Consider the following 22,227-nt stretch of genomic DNA (forward strand, 5'->3'; position numbering starts at 1 on the left):
CACGTTTAAATTCGTTGAAGCAATATCTAACTGTGGTCGTAGATGGCGAAATGTCTCCATAAACAGTATCCAACTTTGTTTTCATCTCCTCGCATTTCTTCCTATCCAAAAACAAAAAGCGAGTTACCGAACGATACTGCTCTTTTTCCATCTTAGCGAAAATAACGAAACACGTCTCAGTCGAATAGCTGCCAAATCCAAAGTAACCTATCAATCAGTCTGAAATTCGTTTTGGCGTGGTTTGATAGATGGCAGCACACGATGACAACACCATTTTCCCTCAGGAACGTCCTCTGTCTTCAAATACGGGTACTTATTGAACCGCTCTCGTAGAACTAGGTATTTATACAATTGCTAACTGTACTACTAGGCGGGGATAGGTGTTATTAGGCTGCAATTTTAAACATGTTTCTAATTGAGATGTACCAACTTTGCATCAGCGACCTAAATAGGAAATTATGCATAGCATATAACAGTAGTTTTCTAATTATAATACATATGCCATCCTGTTTTATGTTATTTTGTATCTTATTCGAGGCATTCCCGTTTCACGTAAATGGAAACACTTCCTTCCAACGAAGCCTTTCATCGTGCAAATCATTCTCGAAAGTGCGTATCGCAGTAATTAAAGCGACATACGTTAATAACGTAAAGAACCTTCGCTCCACTGATGAGGCATAGAAGCAACGAGGAGGCGTACGGAATGATACACAGTACATTCAGACAGTTTTGGAACAGGCTGACTTAAAAAAAAAAGTATCTCCTACAGAGCCTATGAGTACTGATGGAAAACTTAGAAAGCCTATATGTCCAATTATAATTTTAAATTGATATCGATTGATAGCCTTTAGGCTAAGTATACTACAAATGGTGGAAATATTGAGATAGGCTATTTTTTTTTTCGGTATTTATTGCTTCTTTCAAGTATCTTGTACTATTTTGTACTACTATGAAAATTTGATAACTTTCTCAAATTTTCATAACTGTCTCAACTATCTACACTATTTTCTATAGTCATGACAAAAGCTCGCATGTATGAAAGAAAATTTCAGAATTGAATCATTTAATATCTGTCAAAAATTTCAGTTCAGGAACTTTTTGAATAACCTGTACACTACACACACTTTTATTAACACAAAATTTTCGCTTTCACCAAACGCCTCGATAGGCATATAAGTATGTGTAGGTGTATATGTGTGTGTATGTTTTCTATCCCTGTCTGGTTTTAATTACACTCAGTGCTAAAATGAAACGTGTTAACTTTCGCCAAATCAAAGAGATACGACTATTATTTAGCCAGCGAAGAAGACGGAGAAGTAACTGACTCGCCGACGTCGACGTTGCCGTTATTGTCAAAGACGACGACGACGGCAAACCGTCAAAATTAATTAAACCATGGATAATGCACTGTGTCGACGACTCACTCGGGCTAAGTTTAAGGGAAAACGACCACGAAGTGTGTATGAATTGAAAGGGAAAAGATTTTCACAATTCCTTTACCTCCTGTAAAGTTAATACCTACATCGTGCCTTCTTTGCAATTAAGTAAGTACTTTAAGTAAGTTGATTCTTGCTAATTTTTTTTTTTAATGTAAACGATATTCTATTAACAACGAAGATAAAAAGACTAAATTGTTATAAATTTTATGTTGTAGATTATTTCACTTAATGTATAGAGGCTTCGGAGTTCAGGATTTGATTTAAAATTAGTTATGTGATAATGTCTATCTGTTATTTGTTTAAACAAACTCACAGTTAACTACTTCTCAATATTCAATAAACAGTAAATCTATTCACAAAAATAAATTAGCTTCTAATCAAGGCCGTAGCTAGAAATATTTTTCGGGAGGGGTTTTGTTCAAAAGGATTAAGTTTAAAGTTAACTTTTTTTAATAATAAAGTTGAAAATTACTACGCCAGAAATTGCAGTTATAAAACTGTAATAATGTAAAAGAAACTTAAGATTACTAACTTTATCTAGCGATTTCAATCTTAAAATAATTCAGGAAATAACTTATTAGTAACACTTTACTTCATTACCTCGATTACTTACCGATCGGTAGCATATACTTAAATCTTGCACATAAAATTATTCAAAACTTAAACTTAGCATCCCATTAATTCTTCCCTTATTTTCTAATTCTACACAGAAAGTAGAGTTTTTCAATTTCTTTAAGATATACAGAAAATGCACTCGTATTTTTAAAAAATCCCGAAGCTCAAAAAAATANTTGCAATAAAAATTTGGTAGAATGGTAAAATAGTAAATAATAAATCATTTAAAATACTTTTAGACGTACGTATATATATATATATATATATGTGTGTGTGTGTGTGTGTGTGGTACATTTGTTTGATTTATCCAGACCGTCTATGACGTGCTGATGAGATCAATTATAGCAACAAATATCAGTAGATAGTAAGTTTTTCTTTGGCTCAGTATGGGTCAAATAACAACCCTTATCAGTGCAACTCCTCCAACCTTAATTTCATTATCTCTGTAAGCAACAATATTAGTATTAATAGTTTCAGCCCCGTACTAATCTGCGTCTAATAGCCTAAAGTTTCACTTCGGGACGCTCGGTTGCGACCACGGCCGCTCATTACGAACCAACAACACTCGTATCTCCACTAAATCATACCAGAATTAATCACATTTCATTTCGTTATCATTCGATCCACAAATCACGGTCTCGCGCAATCTGGCAGAAATTACATCGCTCTAATTACGAATGCCGTTATCGTGAGATACGCCACTTCCCGTTGGCGTTGCGACGCTTGCCGTCCGCTTCGTCTGTCAGTGACGATGCACCAGCATCATAGCCTGATGCATCTGTTGGACGTTTTGAAAGATGTCTCTCTATTTTTTGATGTTTTGTGCACGCTACACACAAACATATGTTGTACGTGTAGTAGCCGTATCTATTAGTAACCGAAAGCAATAAAATATTATGCCTTCGATCCTGGAACGTCAAATATCTGCAGTAATAACAGGGGCGGCCTCTGGGAGTGGCGAACAGGGCAACCGCCCGGGGCCTCGCTCTTGCACGGGCCTCTCACACTCGCGCAACAACCTAATTAGAAAAATGTTAGGTAGTTATAGTTAATAATCTTAAAAGAAACCGCAAATTTGCTATCTTTGTCTATCTTATCAATTTTTTTTAATTTTCGATAAAAAAATTTAAAACTGTAAATTTATTTATGAATCACTTTGCATTTTTCAAGTATCATCATTAAAATTAATTCCACAAAGACGAGGGCCTCGCAAAAATTCACCCGCCCGGAACCTTCCAATAACTAAGGCCGCCCCTGCGTATTAATCAAAAACGCGTTTACATAGTATGTTGTTTATTTTGTACAGAACTGAAGTTCCTTTTTCTTTTAATTCTTTTTTGTTATAATATACTTTTCTAACACAACCATGTCTGCAACTTTCATACAAAAATTAATGTATATTATGGTCATTTTCAAAATTTAATTAAAATTCTAATTTACACAAAGGAAACTGCGCTAAAGGTGAACACGTAGGTGTTTGTAACAATCCTTAATTGGCTTTCTAAAATAGTTTTGCGAAAAGGGTAATAAATGCAATTTGAACACTATGTACCTACCTTAACGATATAATAAATAAAGACATTCGAAAATCCGAAAGTCTAAATATATTTCAACACCCCTTTGCAACAATAAAGTTAAGTTTTGTAAACCACTGAGACCGTTGTAGTCTGAATATTACTTTAATTACAAAATACAATTTGTTATGAGAGGTATAATGTAGGTATGTAAGTCAAAACAATTCCGTGCAGTTCTGAGGAGGTAGGAAGGGGAAAATTAAATTTGTTATATATCGTTTCGCCTCAAATTTCGATTTTTCCAAAAAATATCCGAATTGTGTTCTTTTTACTACGTTACCTATTCTATCGCCTTTGTACATTGTCAACTATTATTATCAGCGATCTACTGATATATTTACATTTAAATTTTCACGTTGTTGGTAGAAATAGGTGTTAATATATTAAAATACTTATCTTTACTGTATCTTTTGTTATGGTTTCATTTAGCATTGTATCTAACTTGCCAATTTCAAGTACAAATTTGAGAATGCCGAAACAGTTTAATTTTGACTATATTTATTATAGGTGTGGCTACATAGAAAATAAGAAATTGCTGTGACTACACGCGTTAAAGTCACTTGTTATAAGAAAACGTGTTGTAACTTCAAAAAAAAAAGAAATAATAACTAGCTTCTATCCAATGACATTGTTAATTACTTAACAGTGGATTAATATGCAATATTAATTTGAAATCATTTTTTCGATTTTTATTTACCCACTACAAACTACCTCAAATTAATGAGGCGGGGGTGTAACAACAGCAACAATTTTCCCTCATTAATTTGAGGTAGTTTGAAGTGGGTAAATAAAAATCGAAAAAATGATTTCAAATTAATATAGCTTCTATCCAGCTTCCATCATTGCATAACCAGAGTAAAACTAGGATGTTTTCCCGGTTCTTTCTTCGAAACAAAATAACATCGCTGCTCGTTTTTAAAGCGTTTGACACGTTTATACATTGTCGCGCCAGTGATGAATGTGTTCAAGAGCAAATGATAATAAACCTGAACAGAAAACAATGTTCGTTTTGGTTCGAAACTGAAGGCGGCCCTTTGTAAAATAAAATTAAAAAAACTCCGGCAGTCGATTCTAATTATAAGGACTAATTTGTGTCGCCCGCTGAATTCTCGACTAAAAGGTTCCAGACTTTCCTAAACTTGAACACACTGAGATGCTTTTGTAATATCTCACTTAAAAGGGCTCGGACAAGGCGCCACTCCGTTCGTAAAATCTGCTGCCACTTGCACCGGACCACCTAAATAGAAGTTTTTAATCCTAAACTTCTGTAATGATGTTTATTTAGCAATTTGGGAAATAAAATAAAGTTGTAGTTTATTGTAAACATAAACACCGACCTTCTTTTGTTGACAATCCGTCGAATGGCGATGGTAATTTTTGCAAATCGTAAAACAGGATTGGATTCAAGTTGAAACTTTTATACCTAGACTTGTATGATTGCAAGAAAAACCATTCCTATAAACCTATTGTCGTGATTCAGTTAATTAACATTAAAAAAAAAGTGTCCGTTTGATCGGAGAATAGTTTTATTATTAAGTGAAATTGTGTAGTTTTTGCAATAAAAATTTGGTAGAATGGTTGTATAAAATCACAATACGAGTTAGTAGTTGTACATAGTTTTACAATAAGTAGCAGGAGATTTGAAACCTATGTATGTAAAGCACCCTACGTCTCACCTTAATCCCTTACTGTCCTAAACTGATAGAAACTAATCTCAGAAACATTTGAACAAAGCTTTAAATTGCGCTTATTGGACATATTACTTCATTATTTATAAGTACAGTAGAATCCGCTTATCGAATCGAAGGGAAATGACAAACACGTCATACTAAGCGGGCGTCATACAAAGTCTTAGAAAATAAACAACTTTCTATTTTGGTTAGTTATATACAAATTGTATATATTTATTAACAGAAAAAGAACGATGAATTGGGCTAGAAAAGGTCGGAAAAATGACCGAAATTGTTATTATATTAATCATTTGGGTCACTATAGCCGGATATGATTTCTTGAGAATCAGTCATAATAAACGATGTCATTTTAAACGGAGTCTTTATATCCAAACTTTCCCATAGAGAAAAATAATTCGAAGTGGTCTGTATTCCGTCGAACCTGCCAGACGCGGATCGCGATTTCGTTCTTTTTGGATCTCATCAGCGCGTTGCAGACAGCTCCGACAGAACACAGACCGCGTTTCGGAAAATACCACAAATGGCGCGACTCGCTGATGAGATCCAAAAAGATCGAAATTGCGATCCGCGTCTGGCAGTTTCGACAGAATACAAACCACTTCGAATTATTTTATTCGATTACGATAACGTGCCTATCACGTTGAGGTTAGCTACACCGGGATTCGTTTCAGCAAGTAGATATCCATATCCTTGTTGAAGCACACGTAATCCTAAAATATAGCATCGTACTACAGATGGCGTTTACCGCGCCATTTGTGGTATTTTCCCTACCGAGAATTTAATATGAAAACCAAACTTAATACTGCAATTACTTCATATTAAACGGTTGGTTAATATAGGCGGTGTCACAATAAACGAATTCCACTGTATATGAAAACATCGCTAAAGGTATTTGTACAATTTTTCCTATACCAGGTCGTATTTTTAAAAATATGATGCCTCCCTTCTATGATTGCATGTATGTAATAGAATATTCGTTTGTTCGGTTATTAGTGTATATGGTTCATACATACGAGCCGGGTAATCCCTAATTCATGATTAAATGAAACTTCCCGTGTTTCGTTGCAATTGTAGGTGATAAAATTTAGTGTCATTATTGCGGCCTTTATGGGATAGTTAAACATAAAATTACGGTAAACTTCACCTCAGTTCATACGGTTTTATGGCCAATAAAAGCCCCAACTCGTTTGTTTCCTTCACTTTGTAATGTTCTATCGGCTATTCTTTTCATCGTTAAGTTCCTCTATGAAGCGCATTTTCCAGGTTTGCCTTGTTTTATTCAAAAATATATGGGACAGCTGCAGATTCCGATAGTTCGAATGAATTTATTGCGTACGCTTGTGGCCGCTTCGCTGCTAGCTGCTTATTCAAAACAAAATATCCGAATTTCGTCCATCCACAAGGACCCGGAATTATTTTAGATACGCATTACCTACATATGTATACATTAATATATTATTGCTCTAGAATACGGAAATAACTTAAAAAAGAACAACACTAGATTATACATGTAGATAATAAAAATTTATGTTCATACTGTCTTAGTTTATTTGTATGCATGTGTGGCTGTATCTTTCTTGATATAGAAATAAAAATAAGAAATAACATTCCATTGGATAACGTCGCATGTCTCATCTTCAAGTGTTCGGTTTCATTTTTGAAAATATTTTAGATGCCATCTTATGTTTCTCGTTTGTAACATACAATAAATAAATTATTTTTTCATCAACCATCTAGACAGAGCCTGATGTAATATGTAAATTGGTTCTCTCCAAAAAGTAGATATTAATATGAGAACTCCCTACTAATAACGTTCTCTAAAATAGGTAAATATTGAAATTAATTTGATAAAATGTTCTGTATTCTGAAAAATATCATTCGCTTATTGCCATTAATGCAATAGTTCCTTAAGAAAAAGTGAAAAGAAGGAGTTTGATGTTATACAAACAAACCCTTTAATGAATGTTTTTATCAGGTTTTTGACGTGACAACGTCTTATAATTCGATAGAGCCGGGCTGCACGCACGAAAAAACATGACTCATGCGGCGTTACCTCGCTCTGAGGCGTTCCATTTAAGGCTTGTCTGTCTCTCTCCTACTTGAGTGAGCGCGTGAACAGCTGCTATACAATAATACATTCCCATTTACCTCCTTCTCTATATCCATACAAAATATCTATCAAATAAATAAAATTAAAATTTTCTTTTGAAAAATGAAACCATTCCATTAGTATTTTCTTATGACGTTGTCACGTTCAACTATCGTCAGTAAACCGACTTTACAGACAACCGATTTTTATATATGGTGTCTTCTAAAAAGTAGATCATTTGAAACTACAATAGTATACACTATTAAATTTGGGGGAAATATTTCTGTGGTACTCCAGGAGTGCACTTAGGGAGAGATTTTTTGAAATTCGGTCTCTAAAGGGAGAGAGGAAGGTGGTAACGTTTAGATAAAGAAGCATTGGTGATTGTTTGTAAAAAAAGATGTTTTTAGATAGGAAGGGGAGGTGAAGACGTAGGAGATGGAAATGAAAAATCGAATAGAAAATAGAAACATCCTACATCCTTAACTATTTACGAACAGTAATCTAATCTAGATCCACCTCTACTCCTCTTAGCTCCTGTTTCTGCCTCTAACATGACTCTGACTAGCTCTTAAAAATAACATTGTTATTGGAAAATTACCTTTACCCTTCCAGCACACTTTTATCTAACCTAAATTTCCTGTTTTCACACCCCTCCACTACCTTCCTTCGTCATCTCTTATATTGTCCTAAAAAAACTACCCTCTTTCCTTAAAATTTCCTTCGAGCTGACTAAAGGGTCAACCCTAATCCTCATTCGCCAATTCATGGCATTCTTCCCAAGTTGTACTATCTCCACATCCTTCTAACACATATATCTGACATTCTACCTCCCTGTCTTCCATAATTTCCATTCTTATACACTCGTTCTCTATTCTAAACTTGGCACCCAATCCTTATTATTATACTTTTTAAAACTTAATGATGTTTCTCTGTCCGCATTTAACGTTATCATTGAACTTTTAACAAACAGCTATGCATTATCCAAAGATATATTAGGAAACATTAAGAGAAGTTTTCCTCTGGAGTACAATGGCCATTTGTGTATTGTCAGCCATATCGAATTGTTGATGAGTTTTCTTAAATTACGACGAACGTTAATGACAGGACACTGTTCCGAAACGACTTGGAAATCGGTAGCCGTAAACGTAATGTAAATGCACCGTAAACAAAACTCATTAAGGTTATTAAATCCGTTCAAGTCCTAAAATGCAACTGCGAGCACCTGTTTACCGCAACGCCCAACAACAACAACTCCGACGTCATCTTCAATATTTATCTCTCTTTGGATGTAACCGGCAAGAAGATTCAGGTATACAATGCCTGTATAATTGTTCGTATCCGCGCGTCCTCAGCTCATGTAGCTTTTGTTTAACCTATAAATACATATAACTATGTGTATGTAACTGTTTATGTGTGTGTATGTATTAAAATCCCCTTGACATTTTGATCTCCGGGACAGACATGACCGCATGAGCGCATTAAAATTCTTCAAGTATTATACTACTGTTGTGGAAACGACATGGATGTTCGTGTGAGGCCCCATGTAGTCGCTGCCTTAAATATAGAAGACAACAGCATCACAAACAACAGAACGTGAACAAATCTACAACATCAAGCGCTCTTTGAGTCGACTAAACAGATTTCCTACTCGTCCAATTCTCTCATGTTAAAAACAAAAAGACAAAAGAGACCTTTCGATTTTTAATTCCCACCAGCCACTAATGCTGATAGGCGGACTACTCCGGAAGGTAGGGCTGAAGGCCCTCTTCAGCATCCTTTCGGGAATCGTGGGAATGGATGGTGGTGGTGGTTCGGGTGAGAAAGATGAGACGGACGAAATGAAGACAGAAGAGAATGAAAGATTATCTGTGGAATATTACTGTCCCAGCATTTGTCTAAGAGATCCAAGGAAACCACAGAAAAACATAGACCAAGGCAGACAGACCCGGAATCGAACCGGCGTCTTCCCGAATGCCGAGCAATATGCTGTAAGCCATGCCGCTTAGTTCCATGTTACCAATGCTGACACCATGCTACCAATGCTGACACAGTGTTTCTAGATTAGCTGGTGCTATTGGAAAGTCTGTTATCATTTCCGAACTGAAAAGCTAAACAGATAAATCTGTTTTTGGACTTTTTGATTTCCGGTCCGTCTGTACTGATCCACGTTTTGCTATGGTTTCTTTGGATCACTTATGCAAATAGTGTGGCAGTAACATTTCACAGATAAAGGTTGTCGCCCAATTGCCCATCACAACACGAAACGATGTTGTCCGTCGCCTAATAGCGACGATTGAGTATCACCATGCCTAAAAGCAACAGTTGTAGTAAAGAAGCAATTGTAATAGCTGTATTATTGACAGAGGAAGAAAATAAAAAGAGAAAGGGGAGCGTGTAGATCCACCCCTTTAATTAAAAGAGGGGGAACTCTTTCTGCTCTAACTCTAAACAACAGCCGAAATATTGCAAATTTGCAAAACATATGTGTGTCCGACTTGTCTCAACAAGATGATTCTGGCCACCGCTGTGCCGATCCGCAATGCGCTCACTTGAACAGTTCAATACCTACACTACGTATCGTTCTTTGTCAGGGAGAATCGGAGACCCGCACACCGATCCGTCGACATTTCTTTCTGGATTTCTGAGCTGTTATCTATTCATTTACATCGTTTTTATCGCATCCGTATTTAGACGTACTGAAACGGAACGGACAAGTGTGCGACAACCTTTATCCGCCAATATTTGTAGCTGGTGGTAATTAAAAAGTTACCCAAAAGTTTGTTTTTTACTTTTCCTTAGCGCATACTGTAATTCACGTACTTTTAATAATGTCCTTCGGCTGAAACCATCACCGAATCTCTTTTCGACATTATTAACAGTGTTTTTTTATTCTATTAGTTAGTAGGTAATTTTCTTTCAGAACCAAGAGATATCTTGCTGTTGCCATTTAATCGTTAGTTTTTCTTACACAATTGGTTTCCTTGCATGTTCGCTGTTTCTGACATCGCCTTCCAGGAGAAATTAATTACCCTTTAGAAGCATTGGATACCTTTTTGTTTTCGTCGTTTATTTTAGAACGGTTCATCTGTTTCTTTTCTCTGCTTCTTATTTTTTTTTTGTATGTGCAAGTGTTGGTGGCAGCCGGCAGATTTTCAAAACGGGACAGAATTTATGTTATAATATTGTGTGGAGATACCTTACATAGTAAATTTTTCTTCATGGTTGATTTATATTAAATTACGAGATTTAAGGCAACGCAGTCTGTTTTGCCAAAAAGAAAGGAAAAAAAAAATAATGTAAAAATATGTAGGTATAGTTAAACCATTTCAATAATTAAATCATAGTTACTTAATATGTTTTATATTTTTATAATGCTGCATATTAAATTCAAAATCTTGAGTGTACATTTTTTACTTAGGTAAAGTAACAATCTTGTCAACTACTTTAGAATATCATTCCTAAATTCCCTAAGGTCATTCAAATTTGATTGAACTGATAATATCGATCATTTACATCGGCACAGTAACATTGATGGTTTAGCCTGATTTGCGAATGAATTCTCTACTCAGTGAGTGTCTTGTAACTCCTTTGGAAAATATTCTTTCAAGCACTTTTTGAGATTGAATCGACGCTCATTTATGGCTTTACCCTCATTTGAAGTTACTGTGACCATTTTCTTTGAGAAATCTATTTAGAATGACAAAACATTCGTTACTTTCTTGTTTAGCACATTCAATCCAGAAGCCATATTTGCTTTTTATCATCGTAAGAGAAGATAATTTGTCTCCCATTGTATGCGTAGTTTGGTTCTTCACGGTAAGGATCTGCTGATTACGTTTAGTTTATTGAATATTCGATCAAATAAACCAATTTCATTATCCCTTTTTCGTCATGCAATAGTTCGATATGACTAATAATACTCTGATATCTCTTTCTGTGACATACTGTAAAAAAAAAATGGTTGTTTAAAAGGAAAATCATCCACACTTAAGTAATATCTGCTTTATGGGGAACAAGCTTTTTCCCGTAGGATCGCTGTACTAAATATCTTCTGTTCTCCAATTCTTTCTAATACCTCTTCATTTCTAACCTTCTCTATCCACGGTATCCTCATCATTCGTCTGTTCCTTCACCTTTTCTGCGCCCACTGTCCATGTTTCGTACCCGTACAGCGGCGTGCTCCAAACATACACCTTTAACAACTTTTTCCGACATTCTAAATTCACCGTTGGCAAGCATAGAAGTGAATTCTTTTTACTGAAGACCACTCGACCCTGCGCTGTCCTCTGTTTTATATCCCTACTACTTCCGTTCTGACTTATCTGTCTTCCTAGATACCTAAAATCAGCCACTTCTTCGAATTATTCATCTCCTACTCCTCTTAACTCCCCTTTCTGCCTTTAATATATCTCTGACTAGACCTTCCATGCATGAAAAGGTATCCTACCAACCTATCCCGTTCTCCTATTCTTTCTAATACCTCTTCATTTCTAACCTTCTCTATCCACGGTATCCTTATTGAAGCCGACTCGACTCTCTGCTTTATATCCCTACTACTCCTTCCGTCCTGACTTATCTAACTTCTTACCTAAAATCAGCCACTTGTTCTAATTTTTCGTCTCCTATCTTTATAAATATTCGCTCTTTCCCTACTTTTTCTTCCCTTGACTGCAATATATATCTGTTACTAATTGCATTCTGGGATAACAATAGCTACATTTAAAAATTGCGAGAAATATTTAAATAAATAAATAAATGAGTTAGAGTGTTTTGCGTAGTCAGACATGCTTTATACCCATATAATAATAATGATGATACTAACACACAGTTGTATCCAATTTATTGTATCCTAACGATCATAGGACCGAATGTGGGGTATATTTCTTTCTTGTGTAGCTCTTGTTGCAATCGGTTTTCTCTCCTGGCGAACATTTTTTTGCCCCCATTAGATTATATAGTTGTCTTTGCTTGTTATCAGTTACCAGGTTCTCGAGTGCCAGGGGATCATCATGTTTATCGGATGTGCTCTGTAAACGTCGGTCGCGATTAAAGCATAATCCATATAAATCACGTTAAATTAGGCAACGTGTGCTCCAGATGGCTTCTGAGGTACTCCCACTAGAACGGGTCTGTGCGTTACATACATAAATATACATGCGTGTATTTGTTTGTTTGTGTGGAATATTTACGTAAGTGTAGAGGTGAAAAGAGCAGCCCCTAAATTGTGTTCTTTTTCTTGTTACAGCTCATCGACGCGAGCTATCGGAGCAGCCCATCATTTCAGACATCGGCTGTGATAGTCCTGTGCTCTGTACTCCTTGGACTTGCTGTTTTTATCGGCGTCATCCTTGTGTGGAAGTAAGTAATAAAATAATTCGAAGTGGTCTGTATTCTGTCGAAACTGCCAGACGCGGATCGCGATTTCGATCTTTTTGGTTCTCATCAGCGCGTCGCAGGCAGCTCCGACAAAACACAGACCAACTTTTACCTGCTGTCTTAACAGCGCGTTTTAGAAAATACCACAAATGGCGCAGTAAACGCCATCTGTAGTACGATGCTACATTTTAGGATTACGTATGCTTCAACAAGGTCCATTTAAATAGATGGATATCTACTTACTGAAAGAATCCCGGCGTGGTAGGCACATTACCAATCGAATAAAATAATTTGAAGTGGTCTGTATTATGCCAGACGCGGATCGCGATTTTGATCTTTTTGGATCTCATCAGCGCGTCGCAGGCAGCTCCAACAGTCTGGCAGTTTCGACAGAATACAGATCACTTCGAATTATTTTATTCGATTATGTTGAAGCATACGTAATCCTAAAATGTAGCATCGTACTGTAGATGGCGTTTACCGCGCCATTTGTGGTATTTTCTGGAAGTAAGTATTTCAAACTTTTAAAAGCAATTTCAATTTGTTGCAAACTTCACAACGAATATCTTACATATGTATTATCTAGTGTTAGTACAAACTTGTACAACTGGACCAGCGAGACGTGGCCCAACAGATTGTAATGCTTAGAGAAGCGCATTGGACGATAGCTATTTCTGTATTAAGATAAATCATGGCTTGATAATGTCCACACTAGAAATGGGCCAAACGTTCAACAAAATGAACTCCAGCTTTAATTATGTTCTCTATGAAAATTAAATTAAATGTGTTTTTTTAACAAATTTTTATCAGAACAAAAATCTTATTATTTTTGCGCATTGAAGTTTATGGTAATTGTTTACTGGGTCTGGGTCTCCTGGGTGTTGTAACCCCAATCCCACACGTGGTTGATGCCCCTGTACCTACCCATCAACGAAAACAATTTTTTGGCCAAATATTTATTTGTGCACTTACTTCCGCTTCAATTGAAATTTCTTTACTGCTTTCGTAGTAATTATCGTACATCCCCAAGGGAATAAAGCGAAGGGGTTTGATATACTGTATGTATACTGTGCCCCATTTCACCGTCTTCCAACTACGACAAAACGGATTCATAGATTACACGGTAGAACGCCATTTCCTTACTACCATATCGTGTGGTAATGGTACCGAGAAGCCATGTTGTAAATAAATTATCTTTTGCGGCACGAACACCCGAACATATCCCGCCACAATCGGCCCGTAATTTCGGCGGAATAATAATAATTGTCCGCGGCACAACACACTCCTCTTCCTCCTCTAATGGGTTCGCGTTTCTCTCTATCTCTCTCTCTGTCTCTCTCTTTTCGTGTGTACGATGACACGGGTCCGCCTCCAAATTAGAAAATCCCCCGGATCGTAACGAGCGGGGCATTTATTTGTTGTTTTCGACAGCGGTCTTCCCAGAACTATTAGTCAAGTCGTTACTGACTCGAATTGTACCTACTCCTAATCCAAATACCCACACGTGTAACCACATCGATCTCAATAATTTAAAAGAAGGCACCAACAAGGGGAAACGGTCCTAATCGTCCTTAACGCCTTTTGGATTATTTTAGTGTATCTACATATGTTACAATTAAAGTACGTTAGATAAATTGTCGGTAAATAGGTAACAGTTCTAAATGCAGTGTTTTGCAAAGCTTATTGGACAATTTATATCTCTTTTTCCAATATTGATGTTCATAAATTCGTATTTTTAATGTACGACCACATTATCCAACGTAAATACATTGCAGTTTTTAATGAAAGAAAATTTTTATAAATGCTGTTTATTGTAGTTATTCTGTTTTCTTGTTTATTATATAAATTTGCCAAATTTCAATTTTCCTATTAACTTTTAACTTTTGATACCTTATTTAATACGTTTTAAAACTACGTCTGCTTGGGCTTCAGTGAAACAGCTGTTTCTTTTAATGGGGGTTGTAATCCCTGAAAAAAACATCACAAACATGTTTGGATATAACGTGGTAGCATGACAGAAGCAAAAAAGTTATCAGAAATCAGAAACTTATGAAGAAATATAGCTTCAACTTCCGATCCATAACTCTGTATAGTTTGACATCACAAATTTAAAGTTTATCTTAATTAGGTAATGTGAATCCCAACAATTTTGTGGTTGTCCAAATTAATAATGTGCGGAGGAAGTAGAAATTGTGCGTTTTCGTTGTTTAGTAATTATGTATTTAAAAATGGAAAATTTAGTTTCTCCCGCCTACACCTGTTGTAGGAATGTTGAAGGATATTCCAAACTCGTAACATTTTTGGTTTTCTTTTTTGACATATAACAGACACCAGGTACGTAGATATATTCTGAGGCTTTTGTTGCAAACATTATTTAAAACTTTTTTAAGAATTATCTATGTACAAACAGAAATTAACTCAAATTCGCTAGTTCTGGTTACTGTGAAAATTAAAGAACTTCACGAAGTCGTCGAAAAAGACAGAAAAGGTTTCCTACCTTGTTAGTATCGGAAATATCATCAGTTTTCACTAAATCAGCTACAACCAGTGAATGACCCATGTTGAACTATATACAAATAATCCCTGATTCATCAATAAGTTTGGCGCGTGAACGGGGATCATCAATGGTCTAATCGCGGACAGTCGAATCGGGAACGCGTTAACGAAATGATTCTACCCTTAACGAATAACCGGTAAGAAACCCCAATTGTTGGTGGCTGGCGCTACCTCCTGGTTAAGATGATTGTAACGCTCCTGTCAACGTAAATGGTTTTGTTAAATTTTAAAGTGTATTGATCTATATTGAGAGGAAGATTTTTATAAACGTTTTTGTTCAATTTTCATTTGTAATGTAATCTATCTGGATTACTTGAGAACTAACTGTAAATCCATTTGTAGTTTGTATCTTTTTGTATTTCATATCTAATTTTACTTTACTATATAGTAAAGTTGTAATTGTTTTCTAATCTCGCCTTTCTCATCATTTTAACACCTTAAGCCCAATAAAAACACATTATAATGAGATAATTAAAATAAATAATTAACAAAAAATCGACAGTAACAATTTATCCCGTGAGAATATTTGAATGTATACTTCATGTACTTTCTCTAGTGATGTGCCCCTTCCAATGTCTTGGATGCGCGCTAGCAAAATGGTAGATAGGGAGAAAAAAGCTCATTATACTCTCGACTCTTGTTCATTAAACATACTTTTCCATACAGTACCTGCCAAAAGTTTTGTTCAATCATAAATAGTAGTGCGAGTCGAAAACAAGCGTTAAAGCCTTTAATATGTCTTCAAATATAAATAAACATCTCGTTGATATTTTCAGTAGTAAATGGTACCAATAACAGCACATTTGAGCAATGCAATTGTAGTGGATAAAATGGTCAATTTTTCCGTGCAGTACTGTACGGATTATACGCTCCTCACCGGTTAAGAGTTTGGCCGAGAGTTGTCTCCTTCCTTTTCTGACCTGGTGCTGTTCTTTTCTACTTTGCGCCGGTCAAACTGAAGGTCACATCGCTACAGAAACTAAACGATGTATACTTAGGTATTTATAAAACTCCAAAAGTGTAAATATTATTTGCGTGGTCAACTTAAGCTTAACGTTTGATACAGACATTTTAAACTCGAACAAAGCTGCTGTATATACAAGGCTAACACCCAGATTCGGTTTGTTATACAAATAGTAGTATGTATTATAAACGTTTTATCACGTAGTCAAACAAGAGACAGAGAGCGAGAAACGCTTCATCAGACGGTCGCTGTTATTACACGCTCGTTATCATTAAATAGCAAATTCGAACGAGAGATATTCGGTGAGATCGAGTTTCATCGTTCGCCGGGCGAATTCCTGTCACAATGACCTTAACTGCTTTTGTCTCCTATTCATCCTTAGGGAACGGCTCATCCATTTAACTTACACGTTATGTTGGAACGACGTTGGTTAATTTAATTTTCCGAATACAAATCCGAATACTAATTTTAGTGCTTCGGGCAAGTAAACAGCTCAAGTCAGTTGGGAAAATGGAAAGCCTACACACACTATCTCTCTCTCTCTTAGGCCCAAACCGACATCCCATCTCCAGAACATTGTTCCGATATCGATATTTCGCCCCCTCCCTACCTTTGTTCATATACCGATTACGGTCAGTCATGTAAAGCCAGTTTTGATTTGTGATTACAATTAACAAACGGATGACCCTTCAAACGACCTACAAATTGCAAACGTCTTAGATCAATTACTTTCAAGCGAAAGGTAGATGTAAAAGCTTTTGCTACAATTCGAATTCATAATCTATACCTTTTCCTTGTAAGGATATGCTTCGGATTAATACAGATTAGCCCCTGCCGATTTCAAAAAACTAGTTGAAATTTGCATTTTGCAACCAACGTATGTGTGTTCCAGCATGACACTTGTTTATTTTGTTTGTTTAATACATTCCTGATGTATTTGTGCAGTGTTGAAAGTTTGCAAATTTAAAATGTGATACGCAACGAGAAAGTGGTCCGTCAACCACACGAAATTCTCGTCAAATCTAAATAAAATTTTAAAATCTGATTTTGTTGGTGTATGTCTTGATTTGTAATATTTTCTTGTATGTAAATGCACCATATTAGCCATAACAAGCACAACACTGGGACCACTCAACGAAAGATTACTTATACAACTCCTTTTAGATAGATTTTAACAGAAAAACGGTCCTACAAATACATAAATTTTTAGGATAAAAGCTGTGGATGCCTGGGCGGCTACTAAAAAGTTGAAAAGAGCCAGAAAAGTTGTTTAACAAAATGTTTTTAGTATTTGAAATTTTCAGTTTGCTTTATACTAAAAATAAAACAAAAACTACCACTGTTTGAAAAAATGGATTTTTATTCATTTTTGGTCATACTCTTTTGTGTCAATACCGTTTCCATTTTATATAAAGCTCATTCTAACGCCTCCTTGCTAGATGCTAAACATACAGAAATAATATCAGACAGCGGATATTTCAAGAAGGTTTTTAACCTTCCTGGTGTTGACGATTTTTATAGTAAGGTGTGATAATTACAGGTTTTACTCCACTCGTTCTTTAATTCGTACCCATATCTACCCTGATCGCTTTACAAAAATTAAGAGAATTAGTTCTATTAAAAATATTTTTTTAAGAATTGTTGAGGTACGTTTTCAACATTTTCTAAATCGTTCCTCTAAATGTTGGAGATCGTTAAGCCAGTTCTTGTGGTTATTTTTAAAATTATATTTGTTTCGAATTATTTATCTTCCGAAAATAAACAGAATGACAGAGAAACAGAGAGAGAGAGAGAGAGAGAGAGTAAATGACGAGGATTTATAATAATCTTGCAAAAGCCACAGCACCATACTCTCATCAGTCATGTTAACGTTAACGAGTCGTCCAGATTTCCTCATTTATAACGTTTTAAGCTTCCCAGTTACGGGACCTAATGAAAATATTTTGCTGCACTGTGTAATCCGCGGGAATTACTCGAAAACGGTTGATTTATGTCAACAGTTGGTCTCCCACAGACAATCGAGACAGACATCATCGTCGAAAAAACAACGACCTTCTGTGTTATGTATATAGTCCGCATTCATTTGCCTAATCTTATTTGTTCTGCCTCCTCTTCCAAAAAGGCACCTATATTTGTGTTTCGGCCAAAACCGATGTTTTCCATTTGTTTGTACAGAACCGAAAGCTTTTCGTTCTGATTGCCTTGCTAACGAGCTACCCCCACTGTACGAGTATAGTTGAAAACTGCACAGCCTTTTTGTATCGATAATAAAATTAATTGATAGGATCCGAACAAAACTTGTTCCATTATCCGTGTGATAAAAATAACAGAAACAATTGCAGACATAAGAATATCATTCATTATTTTAATAAGTATAAAAGTAAGTAACCAAAAGCAACTTTTAACAAGAATGTATGAACCAATCGTTACATTTTCCTAAAACTTGAGCATCCCATATCCCTAACCACTTGTAATCTAATGAAACTCTACCTCTGCCCCTTTTAACTCCTGTTTCTACTTCTAATATCTCGCTGACTATCCCTTCAGCTTTCATGTCAGAGAAAGTGTCCTATCTCACCTTTTTTTAATTGACTTCCACAGTGCCCTCTGTTCTCCTACTCGTTCTTATGTATCATTCCTAACGTAACATCATCATAGTTCCTTAAGGATGTTTGGGAGGTACAATCGGAGACAAGAGTACATAAAATTAGAAATTCGATATTAATTAGGTTTTGCAGCATATCATAACGTAAATAAATACTGTATATACTAAAAAAAAAAGGTATACGGTTTGAGAGAAAATTTGGAATTTGACCAAAAACTTTGAATAAAATAACGAATAATATGGAAAATTTTGTAGCAGTGAATATGCCTTGATTTCAACTTCGAAACAAAAAATATTTAGTTTCAATCTCTATTAATAATGAGCGTAAAACTTTTTAATATGTTTAAATAATAATTAAAACTTTAAAATTGCATTTATTTCAGACAATTATAAATATTATCATTATATTATCAAGTAAAAACGAGATTTTCAGCTAATTTTTCATTTTTTCCTCGATAACCATTTAGTGAATTTGAATAACCTTACGCTAAAGTGATTCTCCAGAGTTCAAGTTACTTATTATAAAAGTTTGAAATTTCTGGTAGCTTTTTTTCTGTTAATAAAAATAAATTTAATCTGTTCGGTTAACGAATCTCCATAAAATAACGTGTAAAATTACAATTTTTAATAATTTCAATAACCTTTTAACGGTTTACTGAATCGATTTGTAATTTTTACAGGAGTTTCAGAATTGAATGAGGAACGTTCTTCCAAATTTTTATTTGTCTCGTAGCATTTTGACATACCTCCCAAACATCCTTAACACAAATTTGAAATGTTTCTAATCTTTCCTTTTTGGCCTCGACCATCGTCCACGTTTGGCACTCGTACAAAGCCTTGCTGAAAAATACAATGAGACTAATAGTATAAAGGGGTACGTTTATTTGTTTCTTAACATTCTTTATTAATGTTTACATTTAAATATCTAACACTGCCTGGCGAAACAGACACGGACCTCTGGTCCCTCGATAATCTTAAACTGTTAACGATTTGTAACGCAGTTTTTATATGAAGTTTTATTTCACATTAACCTGTTATATGCTTTTTGCGATAAACATCAATTTTTTGAATTAGCATCGACAAATTTTCGCTGTTAAATTGTATAATAAGTGCATTAGTTTACATTTATTTCCATTTCCGTATGACAAAATGACTATTCATTTTGATTTGTTTCTCGTACATGACATACGCTCTTTTATTCATATTGTGCAATGGAAAAAAATGGCTGTTCGAACGATGCTTTTCATATCGGAATTGCTTTTATAACAACAGCAACTGCAACTGGAAACCCTGCCTCTGCCTACTGCAATCCATCGAATATGAAAATTATCAGATGGGACAACGTAACCGAGCTTCCTCTTTGAAATAGAGTAGCTTTCAAAATAGTTTATGGTACGCGTGCTGCAAATTTACATTTTCATCTAAAACGAAATTTAGACGGTATTACCCCTATATGATACTCAATGCATATGCTGATGAAAAACATTCGTGGTTGACTAATGGTGACAAAGGGAAAAATTCCTGCATCATGGAAACTCAGACGAATGCCAAAATGGTTACGTAGATGTATGGGTTAACAATTTTACTATGGAGTAGGCTTAATAATGCTGAAATATTTATCCGATGATAGAATTTCAATGTGTAAATGGTAGACATTCCAAATGTAATTTTTGACGTAACGTCTTATAATTCGATGGAGCCGGCTGCACGCACGAAAAAACATGACTCATGTGGCGTTACCTCGCTCTGAGGCGTTCCATTTAAGGCTTGAAGTGCAAGCGAGAGCGCGGAACGAGCAACAAAGAGGCACAATCGGCCTCCGCGTTCGGCGGCGTTCGACATCTATCTCTCTCCTACTTGAGTGAGCGATGCGTCCGCGTGGACAGTTGCTATACAATAATACATTTCCATTTACCTCCTTCTCTATATCCATACAAAATATCTATCAAGCAAATAAAATTAAAACTTTCTTTTGAAAAATGAAACCATTCCATCAGTATTTTCTTATGACGTTGTCACGTTCAATTATCGTCAGTGAACCGACTTTATAGACAACCGATTTTTTTTTTGTGGTTTTTGTATGAAAACACATGGAACTCAAACCTTTGTCTAAAACTACATTTATGTGAACATTGTAGTTGTAATATGAAATGAAAAATAAAAAGAAAATGCGAAGATAATGAACAAAATTCTAATCAATAACAACAGTTGTTATTTGATTTGTGCTGGAACATTAAAAACTGACTGTAAATAAGTGTAAGGGGGAGAATTCTCGAATTTACTAGACTCCAAATTGATACATCTGATATATATTGAAAATGTCAACAACAGATGAAATACAATTTTACATATTTGGTAAGACTGTATAAAAAAACCGCATTTAAAAAGCACAAGTTAAAGGAAGGTATTTTTCACTTGAATTTCATTCCCATGTTTAATGCCATCATCTACTGGAAGAACATTATGGTTAATTTACAGTAATCCAGTCAAAACATTATTCTAGATAAGTAAAACTTTTCAATTTTATTTCTTGAACAAAACGCGTATTTTGAAAGAGACCGTTAAAAATATGTTCTGGGAGTCGACGAAGGTATCAGGTAATCCGAAACAATACCAACCCTTCTAATAAGGCATGATAAAAGTCCTACAATACTTTTTTCTGCGCTACTGTCCTTTGCAGTATACCACTATGAACGTATACACAACGGCATTCATTAAAAATCGTGTAGATAAAATAGTTATATTATAATAATCCATTTAAGTTTCTGCTGGGTCATTTTCCGAAATGAAAAACACGTTCTTTGAACCTACAACATCCGCTAATTAGCGTTAATTAAAAGGAGCTCGGTGTCAAATGTCGTCAACGATCTATCTCAGCTACTCTGGTGAAAGTGAACTGGTTGTAGTATACATGCTTGTATAAAGCCTTAAGTGTACCACTATTAAACCTTAGAACCAGAAAAATAGGCGATGACTCAGTCATTGCATTGTGGGATGGCGCATTTGCAAATTGCAGAGAAACATAGGGGAACTAGTGATCTATATAGGATTGCTTAGCATCCGAAATTACCGGGATTATCCCAGGCTTTGTTTGTCAAATTCATTATTGATTGGCAGGATTTTAGCATTTACTACTATTACAGTAAGTTATCAAATACGGACTTCCATAAAGTTTTCCTTGAATAAAACTCAGAATATTGAATCAGACTTTTTTATTTTAATTTGTCAAAAAAGTATTAAGTAATGATAAATTACTACTACTACAACTACTGCTACTGCTACTACAACTGATAAATAATATATATATGTAAGTAA

The 22,227-nt window shown here is 35.3% G+C and overlaps 1 protein-coding gene across 2 annotated transcripts in view; it reads left to right on the top strand.

The window, feature by feature from the left end:
* LOC108739521 overlaps positions 1-22,227 on the top strand; it is a 250,548-nt gene that overhangs the window by 184,160 nt on the left and 44,161 nt on the right. For both annotated transcript variants that reach the window (XM_018473447.2, XM_018473446.2), the window contains exon 3: positions 12,657-12,769. In XM_018473447.2, coding sequence (XP_018328949.1) covers positions 12,657-12,769 — 113 coding nt within the window. The remainder of the gene's footprint in view (positions 1-12,656; positions 12,770-22,227) is intronic.

The sequence above is a fragment of the Agrilus planipennis genome, unplaced genomic scaffold (genome assembly GCF_000699045.2).
Source record: "Agrilus planipennis isolate EAB-ADULT unplaced genomic scaffold, Apla_2.0 scaffold34, whole genome shotgun sequence".
Taxonomy (NCBI): Eukaryota; Metazoa; Arthropoda; class Insecta; order Coleoptera; family Buprestidae; genus Agrilus; species Agrilus planipennis.